Below are 23179 nucleotides of genomic sequence, written 5' to 3' on the forward strand. Positions count from 1 at the left end.
GTTGTGTCTTCCCGGCCAACTAGGCATGTTGTAATCATCATTATATACATAACATAAAGCATGCATGAGAGCTCGAGTAAAAAAAAACATAACTCTATCGGAGTGACGTAAGGTCGGTAACATCCGATTATATTATGGAATAATAATCATTGCTATGTCTCACCTTGAAGGGACTAACATCATGAGGTGAGACAACAACAAGAAATAGCACCAATGAAATCATGAAATAGGGCTATCAAGCTCATAATGACATCATCTCATAAGCTTCGGAATTATAAAAATAGCATCATCATCATTATCATTATCATAAAACATATATCTTCTCTAGCTCATAAGAAACTCTTAAGAATCATAAACTTTCAGCTTTTAGGATGCAAGAAAGTCATGGAAAAGTATAGAAGATAGTAATATAAGAGTCATGTCTTTACGAAAGAAAGAGATTAGCCTTACATACCTTTATGTCTCCTTATCGACTAAATGTTCTCCTTCCAAGCTCACAAATTCTACCTTCAAGAGAATCCGTACTAAAATTAGGTTATGAAAAATACACTTAAGATCAATTTAGAGTAACTAGAGGCTAACGGAATTTGGGCAGCATTTCCTCTATTTTGCTAACTTTCGCCATATCATAAAACAACTCCCAAATTACATTATCAACATCCATGATATCATATTCAAGCAATTATATTCAATTTAACATCAGTTTCAACCAAAATCCCCTTTTCAAGTTTGCACCATAGTCGTCTTCCCCACTACAACATCCATGGCTTCTCCGCTTTAATTCTTTTCCTTTCTAAGAGGTCACTAAGCCTTTACACACATCCAACCACATAAATAAGATGGAAAACATACCTTATGGTCAAGGAACCTCTCCTGGCTCAACTCCCTTCAAGACCAAATTCACTCCAACTTTGAAAGAAATCAAGAACAATCACTTTTCTTGGATTACCTTAGGGTGTTAATGCTGATTCTCTCTTTAGATGATTATGGAAGGATGTAGAGTGGTATGGAACCTTTAAGTACTCCTTGGAAGTGTCTATAGAGGTGGATAAATAAGTGGGAAAAGTTAGAAATGAACTTAGGGTCATTTGGGATTTAAAATCAAGTTGGTAGAGAGTTTGCGACCTTGCACACTGAGTGTGCGGTCACACACTCTTCCCACCACTTAGGGGAGGTGTTGGGAAGTGAGCTCTCCCAATTTAGGGAGTTGGCGCACAGTGTGCGGCTCAGCACACCCAGTGTGCGGGCGCACACTGCCCCAATTTTCCCGATTTTCATGCAATCGTGCTCTCTTTGATTCGTCTGATCTCCAATCTTTAGGAAACCTTTTTGGCACTTATATAAAACTTCATTAACCATCCAAGGGGATCTATATCTCTCCTCAAAGTGATGCTAAGAAATTCTTAACTCAAATTATGTGAAATTCTCCCAAACATGACTCTACCTTAACTTTCTCGGACGAGCTTTCTTCTTTTGCCTCAAATGTCTTTGGAATCTTAATTAGAGTTTTTAAGTATCCTTTCTTACTTGTAAGGGCTCCATGGACACTCTAGGCTCATGGTAGTCTACTCATCATGTGAATAACATGAATTTCCCCCAAGGTGTAACAATAAGTCTCAATAGCCTTCGAAAATAATTTGAAAATGAGTAATTAAAGGGTAAAATTAATAATAAGAACACACAAATATTCACTCATTAATTCCATGATTCTCCCCACTCTTCTTGATGGTCCCCATGATAAATAAAGGAATACAAGAAAAAGGATGACATGTATACAATTATGTACGCCTATAATATATGCGTAGTCATTATCTTTATACAGAATCAACATAATTGAAATTTCATACTAATTAATAATTACCATATTAGTTTCTTTCTCTTGATATGTTAACATGGACAAGTAAAAGTAAACAGAGGGAGTGACTTTTATCCTCGTTTTCCTTCTTTGTCAATACTTTAAACGTGAAGAGAGGACGAACAATAGCAATGCAAATTTGTACCAAAAGTTATTTTAATTCTCCTACACATAACTTGTTCACTTTTGACTTTTCACGTTCTTCGAGAATTAATAAATAAAGTATATATTTTATCATAATATCCATATTTATTGATTTATAATCTCAATAGCCTCAGAAATGATTTGAAAAGGAATAATTTATGTGAAGGGTAAAATAAGAAGAAGAATTTTTTTTCTTGATATGTTAATGTCGACAAGTAAAAGTGAAGGGAGAAAGTGACTTTTATTCCTCCATTGTCAATACTTTACTTATTTACTCTCCTTTGCAGTCTTTGATTATTGTTTCTTTACATTTATAAAATGTATTACTTTATATTTTCATTTTCGAATTAAAATTTGGTGATTAACGATATAACATATATCTTTCTAATTTTGATTTCTTTGTAACAATTTATTTTATCTATAATTGTTAATATAAAAAATTATAATATATTTTTTAATTAATTTAATAAAAATATTTTATTAATTTTGCTTTTAAAAAATCCAATATATACAACAATGGTTCTTATGTTTGGATCTGAACAGTTACTTAATTAAAATGGATATCAACCTGTCAGTATACATATAAAATATTAAAGAATTTAAAAGAAACACTTTAGAATCAAAATATTAATTTTTCCCTCATATTCTTACTAATTCTCTTTTACATCGATGAACAACTTTCATTGTCATGATAATGAGAAAAAAGTCTGACTCTTTCCATCTCAAAGACTTAATTCCATCAACTCCATTTTTTAATTATAACTAAAGTGATGGTACATAAAATACATTTTGTATATGTTGTTATATATAATAGCAATTAGAATGTTTTTAAAAGTTATTTTCAAAATAAAAACCTTAAAGACTGACTAATTAAAGTAAATAGACATGTTCAGCCTGTGCATCGCACGCGCATGTTTTGCTAGTTTCTTTAAGTACCAGACTCGATGAGTACTAATTTTTTAAGAAGTTACATTAATATTAATAAAAATATGTTTCAAACGTAAAATTAAGTTTTAAAAAAATGAATGTTGATTATATTACAGTTTTTAGAATTTAAAGGGTCATTTCGATTTTTTACCCAAGATCAGGCTAAGTGAAGATGACCGGATTGAGGTTAAAATCTTTGATTCTCAACTACATATTGGCAACAACACACAATATGTAATGGACTATGAATATATTGAGGTAACGATAGTCGATGGTTTATACAGGTTCAGGTTTCTAACATAGAATTTTGTTTAATTTCTCAATTTTTTTAGAAAATAAGGCCTTTTATCTGTGAAAAAAAGAGAGTAAGAAATTAGACAGCTTAAAAGAGATCATAATTAGACAAATCTTCATATTCAATCAATTATCTGTCTATCTATACTATTTTAAAAGTATGAATATAAATGTTAGTTGACCAAAATATCATTCAAATATTGAACTACTTTTATATCTTACTATTACTACTAACGTTACTAATTACTAATCCTATTTCTAATGAACTACCTAACATAACATCTATTACTACTAACCTGTTACTACTAATCTAACGTTACTAACTATTACTACTTACTAATTCTATCTCTATGGAACTACCTAAACATCAATGAGTACTAATAATAATAACAACGTCTACTACTACTAACTTACTAACTAATTTTATTTCTACTGAACTCCTTTTTTTTTTTTAAATGAATTGTACTCTCACTTTAATTGGATATGCGAGCCAAACACTTAAAAAAAAGCTCATTGTTCCTCATTCTCCATCGTAAGCTTTGGTACTACCACTGCAGAAAGAAAATAACAAAATTCGGCAAACTTCTCGAAGGATTTTTATGTTTTTATATAGCTTTTTCTGGAAAATTTAACCTAAAATCTAGATTAAAGATTAACAATTGAATTTATAAAATATGGTCACAGACAAGTGAATTATCTAATTTTAATTAACCTCTAGACGGTGGTTGCCACGTGCAGGCTTTATGATCACGTAATCTCTAATATTAAATTATCTTAGTCGTGACATATTTTCTATATAGGGAAAAAGAAGAAAAAGATAAATACCGAGAACATAAATTTCAAAGAACTATTAAGTAGATACAATCCTGTACTAGAGTAATATTTTTGTAATTCATAAAAGAAATATATATATAATTACAATATTTTTTACTATGATTGAGATTGACTGAAAATAACGTGCAAATTGCACGTTTATACTAACTATTCTACGTTGGATAAAATTGTCATATTAAAGACCTTATTGGGATTTGAAGTCAACATCCAAAATTTTGATTTTCATACGTATTAGGGAATTTCGAAATTTTGCTAAAGAACTCCCAATTCAAGAAGTAATGGCTACTCTATACTAACAAATTGTACATATTGTGGTTTGAGACGTACTGTATTATTTGATCATAGCTATAAGTCTTTTAGCTAAATCGTCTATCTCTTTCTCTCCATTTATTCTAATCTTATCGGTCAACTCACTTACAGTCTTTTTGATTTCTCCAATATTCTCCACCACCTTCCTTATTCCTCTAGCCACCTCTTCTCTTTTTATATCTCCATTTTCATCTTTCAAAATCTCCACACCAAGGCCAAGTTCCTCTATCAATCTTGCATTTGTGGGCTGATCAAGATGTTTGGGCATCGCTATTATAGGAACACCAAAACTTATAGTTTCTAATAAAGAATTCCACCCACAATGAGTCACAAATCCACCAACACTAAAGTGTCCTAAAATTGTGGCTTGTGGTAACCATCCCTTTACAACAATTCCTTTCTCTGATTTTTCAAGAAGCCCTTGTGGCAAAACTTCTTCAATCGTTGTAGTCACACCTGTTGGAAATTTTATAGCCCAAATGAAGTTCACTAGACTTAGCTCAAGCCCTTTAGCTATTTCTTCGATATCTTTATTTGACAAGATATATTCACTTCCAAAAGAAATGAAAACACACGAAGATTCATCTTTCTTGTCTAGCCATTGCATGATCTCTGAATTATCTTCTTCATCGATGGTATCGCGTATAAGTGGACCAATTGGTATTATCTCCTTCTTGGACAACTGAGAAAGAATATCAATATACTTGCCTTCAATCTCCTTTGAACTATTGACCAAAACAATATCATTAGATTGTTCAAAGGCTTTTAGGGCTATCCCTCCTAAAATTTTCTGCCTATCTATTTCATCTAAATTTTGGGCAGCTATTTCCTTCATTTCACAATTCATGGCCCTAACATTCTCATGGAGAGTGTGATAGAATTTTGAAAAAGTAGCTATGCCAGAAGTGAATAAATGAATAGCAGGAATATTACGTAAAGAAGCTATAGTTCCAGCCCATGGTTGGAAGCTATCATATATGAGAAAGTTAGGGTTTAGATTGTCAATAATGGTGGAAAAATTGGAGGAAGCCATTTGGAAATTTTTTATTAGGGTAAAGTTAAGATGAGGAGGTAGGCCATTAGTTGTGTGATAATGAGGAGGAAGCTCAGGCAAAGAAGGTAAATTAAATTCCACTAATTGTATTGAGAGAGTTGAAGATTGTTTGGCTAGGGTTTTCTCAATGGATTCAAGAATTATAGGGGTAGAAAGAAAATATATGTGGAAGTTTCTTTTTGATAATTTCTTGGCTAGGACCAGATACGGTGTCACATGGCCTTGTGCTAACCATGGAAAGAGTAAAATAGTTGGAACTTTTTGCTCTCTCTCCATGAATAATCTTAGAATCCCTCTGTTTCCTTGCCTTCATTTATATAATAATATGGCAGCCATGATTTTGTATATATGTATACAAGCTTTGTAAGAACCAAGGAAAGAAGAAACTAAAATTATTAACAAGTTGGATTACTTTTGTATATATTTTATACAAGTGGATATTAATTAATATTTTACACAACATGAAGATGGTTTTAATTAGTGCGGGAGATTATTACAAAGTTGATTATCCAAGAAACAGTTTGTAATGGCACCATGAAGTCTAAGCTACCCAGTAGAATCATGGAGCTTAATTACTATTTGTAAATAATCTAGCTTAGGAAGTAATTGTGACACTGATATCTCGGGACAATTGTTCAAAAATCAATTTGAGATTTTTACATACATTTTCACTTGATAATTATCTAAAAAATTATTAGTGCGGGAGATTGGTAAACATTATTTATATAACCTTTTTCACAGAAGATTCGTAAAATGCAACATAGAAGATTGGTACATAAATTAAATATAAGAAATTTGTTGGATTATTTTCTTTTATTCCAACTGTATTTGGTTATTGGAGATCATTTTCTCTTTTAGAGCCGGATAAGACATGATTTTCTTGAGAAAATGTCATATTATCTAACCGGAATTAAATAATGTATTTGTAGAAAGTTGAGAATGGTGACAAAAAACATGATGACAAAGGTGAAGACTTGATCAACTTCAAACGATCAATCATTTGTAAGGTGAAGACTTGATCAACTTCAAACGATCAATTTTTTGTAGTACTTTTCCCCTTTAATTGTTGTTTTCTTTTTTTGTTCTTGGTTTTTATCTAAGGAACGTCCATGGAGAACACATTCATTCGGCCGACGGTTCAAACTAAGTATCCATAGACCATATAGCTAGCTAACCAGCAGGTGTCAACTATAGAACAAGTAAAAGATGTCTCTCTGAATTAATCAAAACAGATTAATTATGCCCTCCATTTATTTTTTACACAAAAATATCCTTACTGCTAGTCAAGTGGACCAAATATATCTTTGAAATATTGAAAATGACATAATTATATGGCCTCAATTTTCTTTATGATATATCATACCCCTTCTTAAGGGTGTCAAGTGGGCCGGGCCATCCCGGACCCGGCCTAGTAAACCCGGCCCACCACCGGCCCGGCCCAAGCTCACTAAGAGGTGTAAGGGGCTGGGCTAGGTGGGTTTTATTAGGGGGCTGGGCCGGACAAGATGGACAGCCCACCAGTCTGGCCCACCAGTAGCCCGGGTGATGGCCCACCGGGACACCGGCCCGCGCCCGGCCTGACCCACTTCAAATAAATAAATAAAAAGATAAGTACTACATTTATTACTAATAATAAGTATTTTAAAAACATTGTATCTCAATAAAATAGTTGTAGCTATAATTGTGGGATTCTTAAAATTTTGGAAGCAAATATATGAAATATTTATTAATTATTCAAACCATAGTTAGAATCTTACTTTAGTTAATTAAAACTTAACCATTAATTTTAACTCATGTAATGTGTCTCTTATTCAAGTAAGAACTTGGGGAAAATGGAGACAATGAAAATGGAGAGGAGTCGGATCCGTTAATATTTAATTGCTACTAAATGAAAACTAATTAGCTCTCCTTTTAAAAAAAAAAAAATAGTGGTCACTGGTTAGCTGAGCCCCACAAAATTAATAAAGTGGGCAGTGACCTTTTCCAACGTTTGAAAACTAGTGGACAAACATTGATCAGTGCCCAAAAGCAACAAGACATTATAAGAGGCTGACAAAATCAGTGAAATGACAAGCCTCTGAAATTGCTGATGCGTGAAATAAATCAAACACCCCTTTTAAGTTACTATCTTGCTGTTGGCTTACACAAGTTCAAAAATATTTCAATAGGTTATACAGTATATAATAATATAAACTATTAGTTATATATATATATATATATATATATATATATATATATATAATAATAATAATATATTAATAAAATCTTATTAGTTTCAAATATTTTATATATAATAATAATTAAATATTTTTTAGCTTATTGAAATGTCTCCGCCAATGATGGAGGTGTGACAATCTGCACATGACTTTAGGACTTAGGATTAGATGAGATAATTAAATTAAGAACTTTGGTTTAGTATCAAAACTCATGTGCATTGTTCCCATTTAGTTCCCATTTAGATGAGTAGGAAGTTTAGAGAAAGCGGAGAGTAGGGAATTGTGAGATAATATGGAGAGGAATGAATGGTATTTATAGATTGAAAATACGGCCAAAGTATAATTTAAGGAACTTGATGGTTAAAATAAAGTTGACAACAACTAGATTTTAAAGTATCAAACTTAATAAATTTTAGTATTAGAATTTTTTTTTAAAATAATTAAAATCCGGCTCAGCCCACTAACTAAAACCCGGCCCGGCCCACTAACGGGCCCGGTTAGCCCGAGGTGTAGCCCCTATCCGAGGTGGGCTGGGCCGGACACCTTTTCCCTCTCCAAGCCCAGCCCCCAGCCCAGCCTCTTAACTTACGGCCCAGCCTGTCCCCGACCCGGCCCCTTGTGGCCCACGTTAAAATGGCTCGGCCCGACCCGGCCCACTTGACACTTGTACCCCTTCTTTCTAAATCTTGACTCAACCATATATACACATCTTATAAAAGATTTTCTATACAAAGTAGCCAGGATTTCTTAATCATACACGGGAAAGTACAACAACTTTTTTGTTTTTGATTACCTGTTAGGTAATTAACTAATTAGTTTTATATTTCTCATTAATTATTAATCTAGAATAGCACGTATTTGCCTTCGCAACTTGAATAGAATAGGATAGTCACGCGCATGCAGCATGAGTTCACAATTGCGAAAATCCCAATAATTATTAATGTTAGAATTCATAATTTCAAAAGTGTGACGGGCTCATTAGTGGTAAAACCCTTCATAGTTGAGTGTATCAAATTTGAATTCTAGATCTGCCTCTACTTATAATAGAAATTAAACTACTGAACTTCAATCTGTGTGCTATTGCCTTTTTTTTTTTTAATTCCAGGATAAGTGTCCTGGGTGTTGCATATCATTTATTGAGAAAGGGGAGGGCTAGACCATACCCTTGATATACAGGCACTGATTGCATTACAATCTAGCAAAAAAGAGAATGTTAGCCTTGTCATATCTTAATCTTATAGAAGGAAGTTGATTCTTGTCCAGCATGTAAGCACCATACGCCCCTCTTGGTAGTTGCTGGCTGTGATAGATTAGGAAGGGATTTTCCTGAGTTGCTGCATTTTTTGCTAAGAAGTCAGCAACTTGGTTTCCTTCTCTATAACAGTGCTTATAGGTGATCTCCATGTGATCTCCAATCTCCACAATTTCCTCTATTGTATCCCTGATAGTGGCATTTTTAGTGGTTCTGCTTTTGAGCATTTCCACTATCATCAATGCATCTGATTCTATACAGCACTTTTTGTGTCCTCCTTGCTTAATCCAATTTGCTGCATATTTAATAGCCTCCGCTTCAACTATATTATGACTTGTACCTTGGCTTGGGATGGCGAAGGCAGAAATCAGAATTCCATTTTCATCTCTAGCTATGCCACCGATTCTTGCTTCTCTGCCTTGATCTCTGAAACTTCCATCTGTGTTTATTTTAAGCCTTCCAGCAGGAGGCATGTCCCAAGTTACTTGTGTAGCATGTATTATAGGCTTCATTTTATCTACAGTTGTACACAAATGATGCCAAGGCATCTCCCACTTGAACTTAGGAAAAGCTTGTTCCAATGCTGCTTTTAGAATCCATTTAACTTGCTGCTCCATGCTCCTCCTATAGAACTTCCTTTGGTCTCCATATCTACACAAACATCTCATTTTCCACATTACCCAACATATGATAATTGGAGTAATATGAATTATCATCTTGTGCACTCCATTGTTGCTCTTGGTAAGCCACCATTCTGTTAGGAACACTTTGACTGCCTTGACTCGATACTTGATGCCCAAAGGCTGCCCAAAAAGCTTCCATAAAAACTGAGCAGGCTCACTTTCCATGAAAAAATGTTGAATAGTCTCTGGTTGAGCATTTGCGCAGCATAAGCAATCCACAGGCATGTCCACAAACCTGCAAGCGGAGTTATTAGTGAAAGGTAGCTTACTTTTAATTAATCTCCACGTAAGAAAAGAAAGTTTAAAAGGGATGTTCTTATGCCAAGCCTTGTTGATCAACAAGTCCTTCTGTCTATGCTCTCTTATGTCATTCCATGCTTCTTTATTAGTGAAAATTCCATCTGTAGCAGGCTTCCATATTAGATAGTCCTGATTTGTTTCTGATCCTATATTGATAGTAGTATTATGTTGAAGTAGCCAATCAGGTAAGATTTCTACCAGTCTTTGAATATCCCATTCCTTGTCTAAGATAAAATGGCTAACTTTTGTCTTGATGGAGTGAACATATTCTGGGCAGTAGGTAGCAATAGCTCCATGTCCAGTCCAGTTGTCCCACCAAAAACCACTCTGTCCATTTTGAATCTTCCAAAGTATATGAGGTTCAGCTTTGCCTCTAATCTTAGTAAGAGTCTTCCATATATGAGAATTCCTATATACCCAACCTTTGGCCACTAGATGAGCTCTAATACAATATTTAGCCTTGGTGAATCTAGCCCATAGAGAGTCTTGGCACCTAAATCTCCACCATTTTTTCATATTCAGAGTTTCACAAATGTCTGACATACTCCTTATTCCCACCCCTCCTTCTTCCTTGGGAAAACACATATTTTGCCAAGAACTCCAATGGTATCTTTTTCTGTCAATGCTAGATCCCCAAAACAAACTTGCAAAATGCTTCTCTATCAGCTTTATAATGCCTTTAGGGGGATTGAGAGCAGTCTATGTGTAGATAGGCAGTGATTGAAGTACACTTTTAATCAACACCATCTTACCCCCATGAGACAACATATTACTCTGCCACCCATTGAGTCTTTTGATGACTTTGGAAAGCATTTTTTCAAAGTATTCTATCTTTTTACTTCCAACATAAATGGGACATCCCAAATATTCAAAAAAAAATTGTTTGTCATAGAATCCTGTTGTTTCTCTGATCTTATTGATTCTATTAGCTCCAGTGCCAGGAGCTGTATAAAAGAAACATTTGTTTCTATTCATTCTCTGCCCTGAGCTTCTCATATGCCATTGAATTTGTTTCATGATCATCTTAATAGACCTGGTGTTTCCACTAGTGAATATAACAATATCATCTGCATAAGACAAATGGTTAATAATTGGACCAGAATTTAACATAGAGAAAGGCAAAAAATGCTCGTTATGAATCAAACAGTTAAGCAATCTAGCAAGAACTTCTGCACAAATGATAAACAAAGAAGGGGATAGAGAGTCTCCCTGTTTCAATCCTTGGGATGATGTGAATAACCCATGCCTTTTGCCATTGAGAATGATATAATACCAGACATTAGCCACAATGCCCATAATCATGGTTGTGACTTCTTTAGAGAACCCAAATTTCCTGAGCACTTCTTTGATGAAAGGCCATGACATTCTGTCATAAGCCTTTGCCATATCTAATTTGATCACCACATTACCCATTTTGTTCTTGCATTTGATGTTCTGCACAATTTCTTAAGTCAATTGAATGTTCTCTGTAATGAGCCTTCCCTTCAGGAAACCACTTTGGTTTTCAGAGATCATAAGTGGTAGCATTGGATTCAGCCTTCTGGAAATAAGCTTGGTAATAATTTTGCTAGAAAAATTGTTGAGGCTAATTGGTCTGAATTATGTGAAGTTGCTAGGTGATTCCACTTTTGGAATAAGCACCAGAAGAGTGTGTGAGAAGAATTTAGTAAGTTTTCCTTTGATGAAGAAAAAATTGAACAAATTCTACCATCTCCCTTTTAATAATGTCCCAGCAACAATGATAGAATTTTTCAGAGTATCCATCCGGCCCAGTAGCACTATCAGTGCTCATATTAAAAACAACATCCTTAATTTCTTCTTCTTCAGGACAGCTTATCATATAGGAATTATTATCATTTGTGATGCACTCTGGTATACAATCCAATATCCGGGGATCTACCTTAGATTCTTTGAGATTAAAGAGCTTCTCAAAATGTCTAACAGTCTTGTTTGCAATTTTGTCTTCCCCAGATATCCATTTACCTTTGTTGTTCATAATTCTACTGATATGGAGTTTCCTTTTTCTTTCTCTGATTACCGCATGAATATACTTAGTATTCCTTTCCGCTTCCTCAAACCATTTGATGTGAGACTTTTGTTTCAAAGTACTCTCCTGCTTATTAAGCCAATACACATATTCAGCATGCCCTTTATTCAATTCTTCTCTACTAGACTCAGATTTAGCAATTGAGTCCATTTCCTCCAAAAACTCCATTTTATCTTCCCATTCATCAGCATTCTCATGAACATCCCCAATCTCTTCTCTAGACCATTTAGACAGTCTTCTCCCAAGATACTTTAATTTTTTTTTGTAGTCTCCACATAGGATTGCCATCTACCTCAACTTGCCATTCTTCAGCTACAAGAGTTTTGAACTCCTCTTGATCTGTCCAGAAGTCTAAGAACTTGAAATAATTAATGCCAACTGAGTTATTATTGAAACATTTAAGCAGCATAGGTCTATAGTCTGACCCTACCCTAGATAAATGTCTCACAATGTTAGAACTAAACTTTTGAGCCCAAAGATCATTGACAAAAATCCTGTCTAGCCTTTTCCAAATCCTTTTACTGGGTCTCCAATTGTTACACCAAGTAAATCTAGCCCCTGAGTATCCTTGGTCTGCAATCCCACAAGAGTCCATACATTCTGTAAAAAAAAAAAAAAAAAACTCCTAGAATTTCTGTGAGGTCTGCCCCCTTGCTTTTCCTCTGGGTGAAGAATTACATTGAAATCCCCCCCCCCCCCCCCTATGCACCAAGGACTAGTTATAGAATTGTTTAAGTCTTCAAGATTTTTCCAAAGATCTTTCCTTTCAGCTATTGTGCATTTAGCATACACAATAGTCACATAATAGTCCTGATTTGAACCATTCTGTTGGAATTTCAGAGTAACCAACTAATCATGAATTTGGATGGTATCTACAATACAATTATTCCTCCAAAAACACCATATTTTCCCATTGCTATTAGCAAGACAGTGATTGAATCCCAAGTATCTTTTGTACCCTTCCACCTTGTTTTTGTTAACCATTGGTTCTGATATTGCAACCATGTCAACTTTGTATTTATTAACTAATATTTTGAGTATTTGGATAACTTTTTTGGATCTAACCCCCCTTATGTTCCATATGATTGTACTAATCATGAGAAACATTTTGAGTTTGCTGATCTTTTCTCCTCTCTCCTTTACAGGACAAAGCTCTAATGTTGCTGCTGCTTCTCTCATTTCTGATGTCTTTTTTCTATTTGTTTCTTCCCTTTCTACCTGGAGACAAACCATTTATGTCACTAACTTCCTTGAGGTGTTTTTGTTATTCTTGGCTCATCTCTTGAACTGTTTCTTCCTTCTCCTGTTCATTCAAATTCTCCATGTTTCCATCATGTCTTCCATCTTCCACATCTTTTCCATTACTGTTATAGGTTTCTATCAGATTGTCATTAAGATCAACTATCAAATTTATTCCCGGATGGTTTTTGATAGCAGTTGGTAAACTAACAGACTCGTCAGGATTGTTAGACATGTTGTCACCTGTCCCCTCCTCTTTGCTCTTTTCATGTTGCTGATTTTCCCCACCTAAATCACCTCTGTTTCCTCCAGGATCTATGTGTTGAATATTAGAAGATTCTTCCTGAATACAGTTCATATGCTGATTTTTCTCCATATCAGATTGCCTTTTAGACTGAACAGTCTGCTCCTCTGTATCATTTTCTTTTTCCCTCTCGTCTATAGTTCTTTCCTCAGCTCCCTTGCCATCTTTTTCCTTGCTTATTTGCTTACTCATCTTGACCCTTATATTGGTCCTTTTTTTGGTAGCTTCTTCTTCCTCTTTTTTCTTATCTTGTCTAATCTTTCCTTAAGAGTAGACTGGTCGTGACCTCCTACTTCCTTCTTTTTATTGTGATATATTTTCTGATTTTCCTTTTCTTTTTGTGAATCATTCTCAATTCTCCTATTAGTTTCTTTCCATCCTTTCTGCTTTTTCTTCTTGCCTCTAGCTTTTCTTACCCCTCCTCATTCACCCTACCTTCAGCCCTTTCATTTTGCTTCTCTACTACTTCTGTTTCCTCTTCACTGTGTCCATCCTCAACTTGCTCTTTTTCCTTATCTTTGGTGATGCCCCCCTCTTCTTTGTTAACCATTTCTTCACCCTTTTTTCTGTTATCTTCAACTTTGTTCTGATTATGTCTATTGTCCTCATTGTTTTCCTTCTTCTCCGTCTTCTTGTTTTCCACCTTTCTACATTGCAGTATCGAATGTCCCAATATTCTGCAATGTCTACAGTATTTTGGAACACTTTCATAATCAATTTTCTGATAGAAACCTTTTCTTAGGCATGACACATCCTCAGATCCCACAAAAACAGAGGTAAGCTTATTTTTAGTAAGGTCCACCTCTACTTTTATTTTGGCCATGCTTGGCCTAGTTCTTCTTTCAGTAGCCGCATCCATCATTAGGGGATTACCAATTGGGGCAACTATTTGTTTCAAGTAATTCCATGTGTGACAATGGAAAGGCAAATCCGGTAGTAACACCCAAACTGGTACTATCGGAGAATCTTCCTCTGGTTTGAAATCTGGTGTCCATTTTTCTAGCCACATGACTTGGCCATCAAATTCAATTGATCGTTTATACCACACCGTTTTAAAGTCATCTTCATAGAAAATTCAAAGAAAACAATACGATGATCATAAACACCGATTTGAACCGTACCTCTAATAGTAATTTTTTCGTAGAAGCTTGCTCTTAATTTGTCGATTTGAGGACGAATTCTGATGAATTTTCCAACTAGCATAAACTTGCATTCTTCAGCCATAGCTCCATAGAATTCCTTTGTTTTGAAAAGGACAGCAGGTACTCCATTATGTTTGGTGTAATTCGCCTTAATAGCAGGATCCCCAAATTTGCTCTTTTTAGGGATTTGGATTGCAGGTGTTTGAATTGCCTTCGCATAGTTGTTTGTGATCTGATTTTGTTGGGTAATTGGTTCATTGGAGGTGTTAGCTTTGTCAGTTTCACCACCACGCGCTGTTTCCGGTGGCTCCGTCGTCCCCATGGGGACGGAGCGCGGGTTCAATCGCTGGTTTGATGAAAAATAGTCGTTGCAATATAGCTGTTAAGTGTTTTGTACGGAAAGCATACTTTTTTAGAGAGAGAATTATTTTATTCTGTTAGATTACTCATAATACGTATGTGTGCTATTGCCTTATTGACATATAAAGATCTTTTGACTAGTTAACGTGGAAGACCTAAAGGTTTAGTTGACATTCGAATCCAATATTGTGGCCTCTTAATCATTAATTAGATCGATAATGGGCTGATCTTGTTCATGATAATCATTAGAGATTTTTTGTCGGTTCTACCTTTTTGGGATAACTATTTAGTAAATGAACGCTTATGGACCTTTCAAGATCATGGTGAAAAAAAAAACACTTTTAAGTAAAATAGAAAGGGCAATTTGCAGGATTATCCTTCGCTGGAGGTGGTCTTTAATTTTTCCCCCTCAAATTGGTGGTCTTTAATTTTTGCCCTTCGCTAAAAATCCTTCAGTCAAAAATTTAGAAAAAATTCACAAGGTAGAGTTTGGTTTCGCAAGACAGAGTATTGAAGGCAAAACTCTACCTTGCGAAAATTCATTTTTTTTTTTACTGAGCTGGGGTTCGAATCCAGAATCTCAGAGTATTAGGCGTAGGACAAAAATTAAAGACCACCCCAAATGAAGGGCAATCCGCGCAGAAAAAAAAAAAGGAACTGGAAATTTTATGAAAAATGATAGGCCATGATCTAAAATTTTGTAAACGTTACACAACAATCTAATGTTTTATTAGTTTCAGGACTATATTGATACAACTTTCAAATGTAGAAACAAAATCTAAATAATGGCTTGAAAGGGAACATTTGCATAAATCAGCCAATGATTTTGTCTGCTTAATCGGACATAAATTACTCATTTTCAAATTCGTAGCATGAAGGCAGTATTTTAAGGCTGGGCCAATATTTTAGGGCCATTCTTTTCCTTGGGCTTTAACATAACAATGCGTAATACCAAGAATGGACAGATCATTATAATGGGCCCTTTCCTAGGCTATTATTGGGCTTACATAGCCCAAGTAGAACTCATGGCTGGATTTTCCCATTTCAAACCAAATCATATGTAAGCTGCCTACCTTTACAAAGAGATCGATCCAACCCCAGCTTGGTACTTCTTTGTGTAGGTAGGTAGAAATGATGATTTACAAGTTTATCCAAGTCTAGCAAATTAGGAACATTGAGCCCGGGGGAGATATGCATAAATCACTCTTAACTTGTCTTAAAAAATAAAATACACACTTCAATTTTACTAGCAATTTGCTAAAAGAAAAGTGCATAATAGTCCATAATAATTTTCCGGAAGTATCTCTTCTATGTTTAGAACATGAAAAGTCAATGCATTTTAAATTTTCTTGGTCAAAATTCTAAGTCCATCACTAGAAATACTTAACTTTGGTCATATATAATTAAAGGAAAACAAACTTTGAATTGAGATCGGAGAAAATTCAAGTTGAATATAGGATTTCCACACAGCTGTCAAAAGTCAAAAAGTCAGAATGTACTTCTTGCTCATTACTCTTTCTTCTTTCAACTCTAACCAATTGAAACTCGAAGTAACGTACTAATCATTTTTCTGATTTCCCGATATTAGTATTGAAGATAAGAGAAAAGTTAAGCCAGATAGTGCATCATTTAGATATTAGATGTAAAATAAACGGACTGAAACAGTAAAAAGTGTCAAGAAAAACAAAAACATCCATAACAGTACTACACAAAAATAATTGTGTCCTAGAAAACTTCCTCTTGTCTCAAAAAGACTGTCTTAGTTTGACTTGACAAGGAGTTTAAGATATAAAAGAAGACTTTTAAAATGTGTGGTTCAAAACAAGACTTAGATATTTGTGTGGTTGTAAATCATCTCATAAAGTTAAATTATTTCTAAATATAGAAATGTATCAATTTTTTTGGGACAAACTAATAAGGAAAGTAAGACAATCTTTTTGGAACGAGAGAGTAAGATAATCTTTTTGGGACGAGAGAGTATGTAAGATGCTCTATATACCACAAACACTATATATATCCTTTTAACATTAAAATAAAAAGACAAAAATATATACATGTCGTCAGTTCTACTAAAAACAAAAGTACGCATAATTACTAGCAAACAAACAAACTAATACTTACAAAATACAAAGGAGAACAAGAAAATGAAAGGAAATGACTGGCTTTTTGATAGTTCCCATGTCTTCCACTGTTTCCTTAATTTCTATTCCATCCATTCATCCTAACAGAGATTGATGTACTTCTGTTTACCTACGCGTACATCAGCAACCAACACCAAAAAGAAAGAATATTTTAGGGCTTTTTGGTATGATATTATTAAAAATTGAATAGAATAATCAACTTTACCACCTCTTGAGATGCGGTCCTTCTCCTCCGCTAAAGTGGCCGAGATGCTTTGTGTATCAAGCTGCCCCAAAATATTATAGATAATTGTTCACAGAAACTAAGATTATTAAACTGAAAAATATGATAGATTACTTGCTATATAGATTAAAATATACCACGTAATATAAAAAATAATAATTCTATTAGTGTATTTAATTTATCACCCTTGTTTTATTTTTTCTCTTTTACGTTTTATACAATTACACATGTCCCAAAAAAAATGTCACATTTTCTTATTAAGGATAATTTAATTATAAACTTTTCAGTTTTTTTTTTTTTTTTAGTTTATCTTTTGATAAGATGATTTATAGACATACAAAAGTTTATAACTTGTTTTAGACCACATGTTCCATAACTTTTCTATTATATTAAACTCTATGCTCAGTCAAATGTCGTTACTTAATTTGGACGAAGGGAGGTCCACCTCACCCCACCCCCCACCAAACCTTAATTTTTACACTATACACAGCCTAATCCTTTTTTCTTACTACTAGTTTTAGCCAGTATAATCTGTGTATAACATACTGATTATATACAAGTTATATACTATTTATACACAGAATATATATCAGCTACGGCTATAAACGATAACAGCTAGGGTGAGCGAAAACTTTTTAAGCCGTCTGTATAAGAATATTAAGATCCCTTTAAAATTACAAAGTAGGAGAGTCTTTGTAAGTGATCCTCATTTATAAAACCTATCCACAACCTATATTTAAAAAAAATAAAATCACTAGTAATTAGTACTTCACATCAATTGTATTTAAGTAAATGAAACCATGAGTATTGTGAGGCAGATGGTTGGAATCAGTGTTCACTGAAGATATCTTTCTTGACCATCTTTTTTGTCACACATAAACATAGTAAGTATTCATTAGCATACTAAACCCTTTAATAGACGAGACGGCAAAAGCAAAAACAAAGTACTCTCTGCAATTTCGGCTCTGATTTACACTTTAGATAACTATGTGGGTGGGTGGGTGGGGTGTGTGGTGGCCTCTAATTGGCCACCAGTCATTCCATATATCTTGAGCTAAACATGGTACGATCTTTTGTATTGTTTGAGTGACTCTGAAAAAAAGTCCTTTTTGTTTGTTGTAAATGGAAAAAAAAAATCTTGGGATAAAATTCACTGAGATTATATATCTCTAGCTAGATTTCCTATTTTTCTTTCCTCTTCTTTGGAATTATAAATCCAAGGGCGACGTGACGAACTACTACTTATTACCCATCATTACATGCATGCAGTTCCCAAGTAGCAAAGAACAGTTATTCTCAAATTATCTGATTACAATTTAATTGGACAAAGATTCTTTTTTTTTTTAAAAAAGAACAATATGATTCAAAACAAGTTATAATTATTTTTGTGTCTATAATTCATTGATTTCATTAAATAAGTTTAAAGTTAAATTATTTTAATTATAAAAAAGTACTTTGTATGTGACATTATCTCCTTGTTAGCTTGTCTAAGAAAGAGTGACATCTTGTTATATTTAGTAATAATTTCACTTTAATCAGATGATTTATAACGATAGAAATATCTATAGCCTGTTTCAAATCATAATTTCAAAAGTTTCTTTTTCATTCTTAAATTTCATGTATAGTCAAATATATCGTCATATAAATTAATAGGGGTAAGTATATTTTTTGGAACAGACAAAAAAAAGTGCATTGCATGAATTAGAATATAGGGAGTACTGCTCGTTATTAATCAAGATCAAGAATATTGACGACTAGCTTTTATGTATTAAAACCAAGGTATATAGCATGTCCCGTTAAACAAATAACAGCCTTTCACTTGAGATATCGTCTTTCTCTATCAGTTGTTGAGCATATACTATCATTTTTAGAGTAAAATCAGTCTTTTGTGATTTCTATTTTAAGAATACAAGGAATTTATGAATCTAACTGTACTAGTTTTTAAAAATCCAACTGTCATAAATAATGATTGCGGAAAGGAAATAGAATGAGAAAAATTGATGATGACATATATTGACATGCATCAACTCTTGAGATGATCAAAGGAATAGGTTTTGAAATTGAACCAAATGCTTTGACCTTGTGTTAGAAAAGAAAACTTCATAAACTTGTATATAATAGATGGAATCCACTAATATGGACGCTCAAGAGTGAAAAATATTAAAAGTTCCGGTTTTCAAATTAAGTGGCATTAAGACTTCAATTAATAACCCTCTTAGAGTTTTTCTTCCTTAATTAAACCCCTAAAATATATCCGAAACATTTTCACCTCCTTCTGTTTAATAAGAAAGTCAATCACAATCGGTGCCACTTATAAGTCTCTGTTGTTTTGAATTAAATTATTGAATTAAGCGTTGGAAATGTAAATGAAAGATGACATAATGTTTAAACTGTATTTATTGTAAATCAGAGGAACATCCTCTGTTCTATTTCCTAGAATAAGCAAAAGGCTAAAACTGGCAGGATAAAGCCAGATAGGAAATATTTCCTCCCAACAACTACGTTATATATAAATATACTGTAAAATAAATACATTATTAATAAATTTTAACATATGCTAGGAAGTTAGTTAGTGTTTTTATCAGATAATATTACGAATATTTACAACAGAAACTTACGTATAATTACCCAAATCCAATAAATTTAAATATACTGCTTGGTGTATTTTTTTTTTCCGGAAGAGTAGTGTTGCAAGTTAATTAGTGGTATTTATTAGTTTCAAGAATAGGCTAGACCAACAATAATTGTACCATTTTCATAATCTCGCGAATTGCTATGAAAGACAGATTCATAATCTCGCGAATTACTTCTAAATAAATTAAAAAATTATGCAAAAACCATAGAATTTCGCAATTCATGTATAAATATTTTTTACACTTTCAATGCATAAAAATTAAACTTTGTATCCTAAATATTGCTCACCTATGGAATTTTTTTCTACTTGCTTAGAACTTTATGGCTCCAGCTCTTCAATTCTGCAACACCCCCACCCCACCCCACCAGCTCCAAACCCCACTGCCATTTTGTCTCTCACAAATACAAGCACAATGTCCCAAATGTAAACTCTATAGCATCATCACCTATGCCTTCCAGTGACTCTCCCATTTAACTCTATATATCTTCCTCCCCTCCAAGCAAAAAAAAAGTAATAGAAACTATTGGTAAAAAGATGTATTAAGCTACATTATTTTTCCTAGTTGTCCCCTCTTGATCCTCATAGGCATGGAGAAAAGTAGTAGCTTCAACAGCAAGTACTTCAAACACCAAACCATGAAGGAGTTCAATGAAAACAACAACAACAACAAGAATGTTAAAGAATATTCACGGGATAATAATTATGGAGAAGGAGATTTAATAGGAGGGTTTTTATGGCCACCAAGATCCTACACATGTAGCTTTTGTAAAAGGGAATTCAGATCTGCTCAAGCTCTTGGTGGTCACATGAATGTTCATAGAAGAGATAGAGCCAGGCTTAGACTTCAATCATCACCACCCCCAACAGATACTAATAATAATAATGGTGCTACTCATCACTATTCTCTTCCAAACACTAACCCTAACCCTAACCCTAGTTTTGTTTCACCATCTTCACCTTCAAAAAAATTCCCTTCTTTTGTTTCTACACTACCCCCATTAATATCTCCTAGTTCCTTTTCTTCTTCTACTACTGCTTGTGGTTCTAATGAGATGAAAAATGGAGATTTGACAAAAATGGGAAGTGCAAAATTTGAGAAAAATGGAAAAGAATGTAGTGAAGTGGTGAAAAAGAGGGCTGAATTTTTGAGATTGGATTTGGGAATTGGCTTGCTTAGTAGTGAATCAAAGGATGATTTGGATTTGGAACTTAGACTTGGTTACATATAGACCAAATTTCAACTGCTTTAAGGTTTGTCGTGCTCGATTTGTTGGCTTTTTACTAGTTCAAGAAAAAGAGAAGGGAAAAAGTTGAAAAAAGAAAATGAAAGAAAGTCTAAGAAAAAGTTCCTATGGTAGATTTCTTAATGTGGAGATTGAAGATGCAAAGTCCTGGCTCCCGCGAATCTTTCATAGAATTCCAATCATTTCTCCCACTCCTCAAAAGCCCACAGGACCAAATTGATGTGATTGCCATGAAGACCATGGCCAGCCAGATAATGTTGTTGTTTTTAGTTTAATTCCTTTATGTAATTCTTAATATTGTCCATGTTATGTAGGTATTGTGCTTTAGTAAACCTTCTAAAGTTACTGTGTCTTCTCTAGATATAAATAAGTAATATTTTTATTGAAGTTCTTAACCTTGTCTCTTTTGCTTTCTTTCAGAATGCAGATATATGGTTTAATCTTTTGAATCTAAAGTACTTCAGCTGCATTTCTTTCTCCTCTATCTATTCTTTTTTGTTTTCAATTTCATCTAGTATTGAGATCATCATCTGTTGAATGAGTGATGATGTTAATTGCTTGTTCTGTCTCATGATTTTATGTGATGATTAATGGGTTTAAATGGTTATTTGAGAAGATTTTGCGTAAAGACAGATAAAAAGAGTCTCTGCTTCCTCTATTTAATACTATGAAATACTATAATGTTGTCAAACAAAGAAGAACAGTCGATCTGCGTCTATGATCTATTAATTGTCAGAAAGATGAAATTTCTTTCGTTACCAGAAATTAGGGTATTAGAAAAACATAGTTAAGATATATGCATATTCATACATAGTAAGTCTACTTAGACATGAAGGGAAGCCAATGGTTAAGTTGTCTCCATGTGACATATAGGTCAAGCCGTTGCCACTTATGCTTGCGTCAAGGTAGATTGTTTACATCTCATCCGTTCATGTGTGAACGCGAATACTTTGTGCACCGTACTATTCTTGGACATCTGCATAGATAGATTGACTATATTTATATCATCTTTTTTTTCCCCTCTCTTTTGCAACTTATGTTTAGACTATTTACCAAGATGGTTGATGCTTTACTTTACTTTCTATTCGGAATAAATATTAGATAAAAGTTGGGCGAAGCAAGTAAACTAAATGAACTCCTTTACACTAAGTAATACTCACTTAAGTACAAACTTTGAGAAAGGACATCAATTTCATTTATATGGCCTAGCATGCATGTAAAATGCATGGGTGCGCATGGAAATATGTTGCATTTATCAGGAAAGTGAATTGACATGAAGTACCACCTTTTGTTTAAATTACAAGAAAAGTTCACTTTGATGTTCAGTACTAAAGCCTTCGAGATTGAACCATTAACCAACGAATTTAATGTATATACACTAGTATATATTTTTTTAACACTGTTAGGTTATTCAAATTATATTTATAGGTAAGCCTCCTTAAATGTGAGATTTATAATCTTAAAATTAAGACAAATTATCTACTACGTACAACTGATAAAATGACCTGATGGTATAAAAATTTCTTATATGGAACTCTTAACCAAATAATCAACTCATCAACTTAAAATCTAACTATGTAACTTAAGCTTGAAGCAGATGCTTATTATTGCTGCATTAAATATTTGCTACTCCCTAATCCCTCCGACCCAATTTTTATGTCCAACTTTCGTCTGAGCACGGAAAGACTAAAATTTTATTACCATATGCAAAATGATAAGTCCACTTAGACTTGAAACTCTATATATCTAGACGATAAACTTCAACAATCTTTATTTGAAACCTTAAGTCTATATTTGAAGTGAAGTCTATCAAGACTTGGACTCTACTATGATGGAACAATCTCCAATTTATGTGACTTACCTATTCTTTTTAATTTGTCTCAAAGTACAACGAAAGTATGGAAGCCTAGCAAAATATCAAAACATTCTAATGGGGAAGTTTTCACATAATCCCCAGAATTAAATACTTAAAACTA

General features: G+C 33.7%; 2 protein-coding genes across 2 annotated transcripts; one reads left to right on the forward strand and one right to left on the reverse strand.

The window, feature by feature from the left end:
• Positions 1-4385: 4385 nt before the first annotated feature.
• LOC132611588 (UDP-glucosyltransferase 29-like) lies at positions 4386-5693 on the reverse strand. Its single transcript, XM_060325998.1, has one exon. It carries the CDS (start codon positions 5691-5693, stop codon positions 4386-4388), a length of 1308 nt encoding a protein of 435 aa, XP_060181981.1.
• A 14739-nt stretch (positions 5694-20432) lies between these two features.
• LOC132610833 (transcriptional regulator SUPERMAN-like) lies at positions 20433-21584 on the forward strand. The gene has a single exon (XM_060325243.1). The coding sequence runs from the start codon at positions 20547-20549 to the stop codon at positions 21186-21188; it is 642 nt and encodes a 213-aa protein (XP_060181226.1). The 5' UTR covers positions 20433-20546; the 3' UTR covers positions 21189-21584.
• Positions 21585-23179: the final 1595 nt, after the last annotated feature.

Source organism: Lycium barbarum, chromosome 9, assembly GCF_019175385.1.
Source record: "Lycium barbarum isolate Lr01 chromosome 9, ASM1917538v2, whole genome shotgun sequence".
Classification (NCBI taxonomy): domain Eukaryota; kingdom Viridiplantae; phylum Streptophyta; class Magnoliopsida; order Solanales; family Solanaceae; genus Lycium; species Lycium barbarum.

Coding starts and splice junctions, on each gene's coding strand:
- LOC132611588 (XM_060325998.1), bottom strand. CDS start 5,693: ATGGAGAGAGAGCAAAAAGTTCCAACTATTTTACTCTTTCCATGGTTA.
- LOC132610833 (XM_060325243.1), top strand. CDS start 20,547: ATGGAGAAAAGTAGTAGCTTCAACAGCAAGTACTTCAAACACCAAACC.